Source organism: Elephas maximus, chromosome 8 (genome assembly GCF_024166365.1).
Source record: "Elephas maximus indicus isolate mEleMax1 chromosome 8, mEleMax1 primary haplotype, whole genome shotgun sequence".
NCBI lineage: Eukaryota > Metazoa > Chordata > Mammalia > Proboscidea > Elephantidae > Elephas > Elephas maximus.
The window spans coordinates 64,525,133-64,534,397 of NC_064826.1; the positions used below are offsets into that span (position 1 = coordinate 64,525,133).

At 33.8% G+C, this 9,265-nt stretch overlaps 1 protein-coding gene across 2 annotated transcripts in view; it reads left to right on the forward strand.

Moving 5' to 3' along the window:
* The window catches only part of CASD1 (CAS1 domain containing 1), a 67,757-nt gene extending 62,639 nt beyond the window's left edge, over window positions 1–5,118 (forward strand). For both annotated transcript variants that reach the window (XM_049893495.1, XM_049893496.1), the window contains 2 exons: window positions 1,685–1,777; window positions 3,659–5,118. In XM_049893495.1, coding sequence (XP_049749452.1) covers window positions 1,685–1,777; window positions 3,659–3,925 — 360 coding nt within the window. In that variant the 3' untranslated portion in view covers window positions 3,926–5,118. The remainder of the gene's footprint in view (window positions 1–1,684; window positions 1,778–3,658) is intronic.
* Window positions 5,119–9,265: the final 4,147 nt, after the last annotated feature.

The window sequence follows — 9,265 nt, forward strand, 5'->3', positions numbered from 1 at the left end:
GTTTTCCTCGTAATTCTAAATAGAAATTTTTAGAAGGGCTTGGCAAATGTAACAGTGTTGAGGTGGTTAACTATAAATAATGTATGTAAAGTACTTAGCACAGTGCCCAGCAAGTTATAAATGCTGAACAAATTTTAAACATTATTATTACTTATCAAGCTACTAAGAATGACTTCCCAGACCCCAGTAGTCTTCTCCATGGTTATTGTTTCTTCTACTTTCTACTCCTCTAATCACACTGTTTACTAAGTGTACGACAAAACACAAAATTCAAATGTGCTAAAGAAATTACATACATGCTGGGACATGGTAAATTAAAGGCAGAGAGAAGGGAAGTTATTTCTTCAGGAATATTCACAGATTTTCTGATGCTCAGGCTAGTGATTTGTATGTGTAGAGTAATTTATATAGTTGTTCTTTCTAGCATTTTATAGCAGTTTATGCAATACTTTAAATAAAATAATTCTTTAAGTGTTTTTTATGTTTAAGGACTTCCTTTAGGTATCACCTTCATGGTTTTTACCATATGTGTATACCATCTATACTATTAATTACCTAATATGTTTTTCAATTGACTCACAGTGTATGCTACAATAAGCACTTAATGTATGTTTTCTCATTTAATGTTCACATCAATTTTTCAAAGTCAAGGCTTTTTTGGATGAGGAAACAGACCCAAAGTAGTTAAGTACTTTTCCTCAAGTCTCTTTAATACCATTGCCCATGAAGATCACTATGTAGTTGTCCTCAACTTAATTATATCTGAGTAGTTTACTTTGGTTCCTTTTCTTTTTCCCAGTGATAGAGTTATCCACATATCTTCTCCCATTTCCTCATCTTACATACATCTCGGAAGTAAGAAGAGAGCTCTTTCCAGATCCCTTGACAAAAGCCCAAGGTGGTAAACACTATATGGGGCTTTTCTCTGAGGTGTAGATAGATTTTCAATCCTTTTATGAGAGGAACTTTTTAAAAGGTATTTGTGGAAGTGCCTTATCTTGTTTTAGCTTTACAATTTCTTGCTTCTTTATAAAGAGGGTAGATTCTAAGGAAAGATCTTGGCTTGCCAACCTAGTTACTGGATATGAATCTGTGAATTGGAGGATTAGAAAAAAACACAAGATTGTCCTACCTGGTGCAAAAGGATGGGGGAGAGGAGTAAAAGCCAGGATCCCAGAGGCTACAGATTATTTTGGGGGAGAAAAGATCCAGAGGAGGAAAAACATGATGGCTGTCAGTGGAAGAGCAGTTTTAAAGAGAATAAAGAGAGAGGGTAGCTGCCGACTAGGTAGAATACTTTATGGAAGGAGCGAAATTATATCAGGAGGCAAAGTTTCACCACATAATATGTCATATTAACTCTTTGCACACAAAGAATCTCATTGTGCATTTTCTATATTAAATTTATTCCAATATACATAAAATAAAAATGTTCAATCATGTGCAGCCTACAGTCTGCATTAGTATGCAGTATATGGGCCACACATTGAGAAATCCAGTTTAGAGTAGACTGTAGAACAACAACAAAAAACTTGCTAATACTGTATCTATTTAAAAAGTCATTGTGTATATTTCTGTTTCAGAAACACAAAGAATAAGATTATTATTTGAAGGAAAGCCTTATGCAAAATATTTTTCACTAAAGAGATTATTAATGTTTGCCCTTTTTTTGTTTCTTTGCTAGATTTTAGCCTTCATCCTAATAAGGAACATCCCTGGATATGCTCGTTCAGTGTATAGTTCATTTTTTGCTTGGTTTGGAAAAATTTCATTAGAGGTTGGTATACTCATAATTTTTCTATCTCACACAGCCAAGTGTTGTATGTACATGTGTGTATATGTGTATATACGTCTCTGTGTGTGTGGGTGTGTAAATCTGGCATATATAAAAATACTGAAACTGAAGCTATTTTATTTATGGAATTATGGGGAAAAACTCAGAACTTTTAACAACAGTATTATTATAGATTATTTTTAAAGCTTTATCTAAATAGCTAGACATATAATTTTCAAAACAGCTTTTATATTGTCTTTAGCTTTCAAGCACAACCAAGCTGCTGAGATCAAGAGAGAGAAAAATTAAAGTAGATATAAATGGAATCAAGCTAAGGGGATTTTGATTTGTTGTTCATCTTCATAATTAGATATTACTGAAATTCAGTTTATTCGTGCTTACTACTATAAAATTCACTCTTACTACCATCGAAAATTGTGGGAAGATTTTTAAACTCATTACATTTTGTTATGAGAGACATAATATGAAGTTATCTATAAAATCAGTTTAAACAGGTTTTGGAATACATTCAGAGAAGTCTGGGCTTTATTATTTGAATTAGAATATTTTAAAGCAGTAGAACTCATGTGGTAATCATAACAGATACATTTTATAGTTTGTTTTATTAAATTGCCTTTTAAAATAGAAAGTAAACATCTCTTGAGTTCTTGAGTAAGTGTTCTGGTATTTTCTTTTGACTCCTTTATAAGAGAGATTGTATAGAGTTTAAAATTCTTGATTACAAATGACTTATTGAGACATAAATCAGAAAAGAATGTTTGTTTTGCCAGGCCCATTACATTTGGAGCTCAAGAAGCTTTATCAACTTTAATTACATAAATTTACTATTTAGTGTTTCTCAAAAAAATAGAAATTTCAGAGTCCTCATATGTATTAGAGTAGCTTATTACGCATTTTCTTGAAGCAGTGTGATGACAGAGCCACGTTTATAATCACAGTCACAATCACAAGAAGTAGTAGTGTTGTCTAATATGGTATACTCACATAGTAGTTGAAATACACTTTGGCAATGTGCTAATGCAGTTCAGGACATCACTTGCTGGGCCATGCGGAGCAAACATGAGGACCAGCACACATTTTTGAGTACGTCTTAAAAGCCGTACCATTTCCCACTCTAATAGTATATAGGTAAAAAAACAACAAAAGTTTGATACAGTCATGCTCAACTAGAATTCTTGTGGATATGATACAAAGACTTCTCTCCCCCTTTCCTCTGGTGAGAAGATTCAGGAAGAGAGATGGTAAATAGAATAATCGTGTTCAGATAGTTTGTTCTGCTCCATCTTTTCAAAAGGACTAAGCAGAGGAGTGGTCAGAGAATCACCTAACAGAAGGGTCAAACTCTGTGGGTGGGTGTAAAAATATGTACATGTGTATGTACAAAAATATATATAACATGATGTAATACATTATATTACACCATCTGACAACATTATGCATTTAGTACATACATATATACATATACACAAATATATACACAAATACATACAAATGCAGGGCTCACATGTATATAAGACACACGCATATATGCATGCATGTTTAATAATTCTTTAATTGAGGTTTGAATACCAGAGCCCAAAATATCACTTTGTCAGCTGTCTTCTATGACATGCAAAGAAATGAAAGACGTGTTTTCAGTGTTCGAATGCTCTTGGGGTTCATTGCTTGGGGACTTGGAAGCAGCGCCTCAGTAGGTAGCTGTACAGTGGGGTTTTCAAGGCCAGTAGTGAAATAAAAACAAATAGTTTGGGAAAAGCCTTCTAATATCATTATGCTATGAAATGTTTAAATTAGGAGGAACAAATTTGTTCATGGACTGTCTGTACACCTCTAACTTTAACTCTTCCCCCCTCCCCCCCCCAGCTTTTTATTTGCCAATATCACATATGGCTGGCTGCAGACACAAGGGGCATCTTGGTGCTCATACCTGGAAACCCTATGGTCAACATCATTGTCAGCACTTTTATATTTGTTTGTGTAGCACATGAAATTTCTCAGATCACCAATAATCTTGCACAGATTATTATCCCTAAAGATAACTCATCACTGTTGAAAAGGTTGGCATGCATAGCTGTATTTTTTTGTGGACTCCTAATCTTATCATCCATTCAAGAAAAATCAAGACAGTAGCTTCTTAAAATCCTAAAAAACTTAAACTTTTCAGGCTTACTTTGTATCTGCCTAGAGGAGAAAAGCACCTATCTGGAGATATAATGTATATATGAATAATAAACTTGCGTGACAGAGGACAGCTCAGTGGCGTCTGTTGAACACGTGTGCTTGTATATATTGGAAATGTACATATTCCATGTGACATACTGAAAAAAAAAATGATAAACCAGAATGCATTCTATAGGATTGCATGTGAAAAGTCTTTCCTACTGGATCTGTGTTTCCATTTATAAATGATTTTAAGTTAACATATGAAGGCAGGAAAATGATTACCTCTCCAGTAAAAAAACAGTATAGGTGATTTAAATAGCTTAGTGATATCACTGAGTGTTTTGGTAAATTTGTGGTAATGAGACTACACCTACATTCGTCATGGAACTTCCTACTTCATTGAAAACTTTCTTACTCAAGAATGACTGCAGTATTATTTTCTTATATGTGCAATGATGTGGAATAATAAAGACTATGCCTTTAATTTATATGTATTCATGTTCTGATGTTATGTGTTACCTGACATGATCGCTCCTTTTAACTGTGGATTTTAGTTATAAAAACCTAAACCTTTGTACACTTTGTCTCACAGAGTTGTTCTAGGCTCCATGATAGGGTTTTGTCATTGTTGATGTTGTAGCTTCTTTTTATCAAATTAAAAAAAAAAAAAAAAAAAAAAAATTTTTTTTTCCAATCCAAACAGCTGTTTCTTTCCTTCAGCTATATCAATGTAATACCAGTTGCTCTGTGGATCCATTTAGTATGTTTTCCCCCACTAAATAATTTTTTTTTATTATTTCCAATGTTTGGACGTTTCTTCATAACCACTTTGGTATTTCCTATTACCCCCTCCTATTTTTCTTAAATTTCTATGTCTGTCAATCTAAACATGTGCAGTGTAGTAAAGATTCAAGGTGTTGTGACTGAGATGTATGACCACAGTAGAATTTTAAGTAAACTGGTGACTTTGGACAATATGTTTGTGTTTGTTTTTTATAAGCTGTTAGAGGTATAAATTTATTTATCTGTTGTACAGATTTATCATTTTTAATTTTTGAAAGTTTGCACTTGTTTGCTTTTACTATGTGTGGGGTAAAATATATTTTCTGTTCACATTATATGAAAATATGGAGTAATTTAAATAGTAAATAAACATTCTGTGGATGCTTATTTTTGTAATAAAACTATCAAACTACATGTGTTGTTTTTTTTTAAGCTGGGTCAATTAATGATTGGTTCAATTTCTAAATTACTTCAACCTAAAATAGCTTTTTTTTTTTTTTTTTTAACTTGTAGTATCTAGGGATAAATCTCTAAGTGATAGTTGGATAAGCAATATTCTATTTTTCAAAGGTTCTGAAGATAATCAGCCTTCCATCCAGGGAGTTTAAGCATTATGGTTTATTAGTAATTTTACTTGAAGATTTAAAAAAATGTAATTTCTGTAGCTCTGGATTTAATATTCTTTATTACTTGATGAGCATTTCTCTGACAGAAGTATGTGTTCTTTTCTCTATTCTGTCCTTACTGAATCTTTTGACATTTCCCAGAGAGACAGTTGTAATGATTCATTGCTCTGCCTCCTAGACTACAGCCTTATAAGTAGAGAATGGTATAGTTATAAATCAAAAACTTTCAAGTCTGTGATCACATTATTCTTGCTGATGTGGCTTGCCAGTGAGTAGAGTGCATTTTAATTTAGCTTATAAGTTTTATCACCTGAAAAATATTCTTCCAGATGAAACAATTGAAACAAAAAGATGACCAGTATCTCTATTTTTTTTTCTGAAGCACTTATGTTTTCGAGTAGTGATGCCTAAGTGAATATAAGTCTTTTCCTATTTGAACCCGTCTAAAACTTAATTGCTAAGCCCTGTTTCTTCACCACATTCTCTTATTTAATATGCAGCACTTTTTATTTAATACACAATTACATATAATAATGATTTAATAAAATGAATGTATTCTTTGTATTTGATTTTCTTAATGCATCTGGATAGAGGTTGTTATGCTGGAAGTTGGTACATGATAGCATCTGTATATGGTAAATGTCTTAATTTTTTTTCTGCATTGGCTCAGATACTGATAAGTTGCATTATTCAATCATACCATCTAAATATTTTCTAAATAAAATGTTTACCAGAATACTTTGGTAGGCTAAAATTGAGATAAACACACAGAGAGCCTCTAAACTCAGATTTTTTGTAATGTAAATCACATTCAGAAATCTACTGTCTGGCCCCAAATAGTACTTACTTGACTCAATTATATCCCAGTCTTTCCCTGTTTCTTTGCCCTAACCTTCCCATTTTTTGTGGATAGCCAACAGAAGCATTAAAAACCCAGAGCTTTCGCATAAAATGATTCATCTTACCTACGAGGTAGAGCCCGTTACTTGCTTTAGTTGCTGTTATTAAAATAACATTTGCACCTTATTCCGCTGTAAGATAAGTTGACTAGTTAGGATTTTAAAGATGGATAACTTTTTTTCTACAAATGCTTCATTATTTCAGATGTTAACATAGGAGACTATGGTAAAATGAACTTTAATGATAATAAGTATATCTATGTATACGTTGAGGAAACCCTGGTGGCGTAGTTGTTAAGTGCTACGGCTGCTAACAAGAGGTCGGCAGTTCAAATCCGCCAGGCGCTACTTGGATACTCTGTGGGGCAGTTCTTCTCTGTCCTATAGGGTCGCTTTGAGTCGGAATCGACTAGACGGCAGTGGGTCTCGGTTTTTTTTTGGTTTTATGTATATGTTAAATATTTAAAATTTTTTAAAAAGTTGCTAACCTTTTCAGTTAGCAGCCGAATATGTTAGCCATTTGCACAGCCAAGGGATTCTGGTTGGTTAATATTTTTTACTAGATTTTAAATCACTTGAACGTTAAATAAATATATAAATACAGAAACAAACCAAGGCACCTAGACAGTGCTTTCATGTAATAGGAACTCAATAAAATTAAACATACCAATATCTGCAATTTCTAGGAAAATATCCCCATCCCTCTGGATTTGAACTTTATCCAATCTAGCAAATCTTGGGAGAACCAAGTTGGGGTTTTTATGTTGTACAGTATTAAATCTCTAATGTGCTGTCATTTTTAACCTACAAAAATGGCAGTTTCATAGGGTTCAACCTAACAGTGTCCCTTGTTGAAAGAAAAAGTAACAAGGGTAGTACCTGAAGAATTATGACTATTTTAAAAATTCTAAATACTAAGTTTCATTATCTTTTGGGTAGTTTTAAAGATAAGTGAAAACTCCTTAAGATACCCATATTTGAAAGGCACCTTTATATTCATATTTGTCTTTTAATGAAATCCTATCTAGTGTCTTGTATGAATTAGAAAATATTATAAAACTTCCTTCAAAGTTAGATCTGTAAAGGAGTAGTATAAGTGAGAGACTCACAAAAGTACAGTTGAAAATACAAGCTATATAAAATACCTTAAAATAATGTAAGTCTACACTTTTATTTTTGGTAATTTTTAAAAATTTCATTCCAGAGCATAAAAATTAGATAAATCACATTTCAAAAGAAAATTTGTGCCTATCTATCATGTTTCTATCATGTGTAGGCCAAAATCTTTATCCTTAAAAATTATTATATTGATTATACTATATTTTTTAATTCAGGTACTTGTATTAGCCTCTGCTTCAGTGATACCTAGTGTTCCTGATTTAGAAGACATTTGAGAGAAATAACAAAAATTATTAAAAAGAAATTGTTTTCACAAAGCTACTAACAAGATTTTATTTTTTTAATTATAGAGCAATTACAGGTGGATTATATAACTCTATTAATCACAAACTTTCAATGAGCCTCCACTGCTCAACTATTAAAGCCAGAAATTTCTTAGCTAATGGTCAAGGCGCTCTACTTTATCACCCGCATCTTCTGTGTATTCCAGCCGGACCTATTTTACTCTTCCCCAAATGCCATGCTATTCTTTCCCTTTGCTCCTCTGTTCTCACTCTTTATCTACCTAAACCTAATTTATTTTTTAAAGTAGAATTTAAACCACTTTGTGAAACCAAATACTTTATCTTCTTCTTTTAAACTATTCTAGCATTTATTACCTGGTTTCATTGTTTCACCATATCTTCCATTCCTCCAATAAGTTTGCAACTCAAGGGAAAAGATGGTGTCTCTTGGACCTACTAAAGTGCCGTGCACAAAGTACATAGTACAGAAGGTCAGTCGTAGCACCGGCCACATCTCCACAGTTTTTTAGTGTAACTTCCCCTCCCACCGTCCCTGCTGAAGAAGTTAAGCAGCCATGTTAGTTATCACATGATAACACTTAGTGGCCAAAGCTTTTTGAGCCAGGGGTGAGAAATTTTTTTAAAACAGGGGGAGGAAAGACAGGGAGAAGACTCACCTGCCAAGCTCTACTCAGACAGGCATGCTGGCGAACAAATTTCCACTCTCAAGAACTCACGTTGGAAAAGAGCAAAGTAGTTAGCTATTTATCCGGTGATAGAGAATCAGACCTATGGAGAGTAGCTGGGTCTAAGCAATGAAACGGGGGAGTACTAGTTTCAAGATACATGAACTCCAATTCCTGAGATTCCTAGAGCTCTTTAATACAAAAAAAAAAAAAAAAACCTTCCAGTTCTGGTCTTCATGGAGTGTGCATATACCATGATTCTTTCTAGATTTCCATAGGATTCCATCTGCCTTACTGCTGTGTGCACCCTCACAATAAACTTTTATTATTTGAACTAGCCCTATCATGTCTGTTTTTTGTTTATTTTTTACCAGAAACTTACTTGAAAACATGGTAGCTGAGGTAGGATTCTTGAGGATAGAAACTCAGTAGGAATGTGAGGAAGGTGAGAATTAGTTGTATTTTGGTAGCAGAGAGAGATGGTGAGCATCCCATCCACATCCCAGAAAGGAATATTAATAGACTATTGCCTGGAACTTCTTAAATCGGTATTTGCTCCCCAGACTAGGCTCATTTTCAGTTATAAGGAATATAAGAACAACAGGATAGGAGAGTTCACATTTCACTGGGAAAGAGGTATAATGAAAGAATAAACTACTCACTTTCCTCAGTATTTTTTTAGTATCTATTGGGTCACAGACACTTCTTTCATAGTGTCAACAGAGGCCAAACAGTGGGCAAGTTGGGAAATTGGTGCAGACAGGGTCTTAAATGACAAGCTGACAAGCTCTCCTGTCTAGAGACAGCTGCAGTCACCTGCCTAACATAGAGAGAACTCCTACTTGCGGATAAACTCTGGGCCTCTATCCTGAAGGGAAGGCTGCCTTCCTCTTATTACACCCACTCCCTG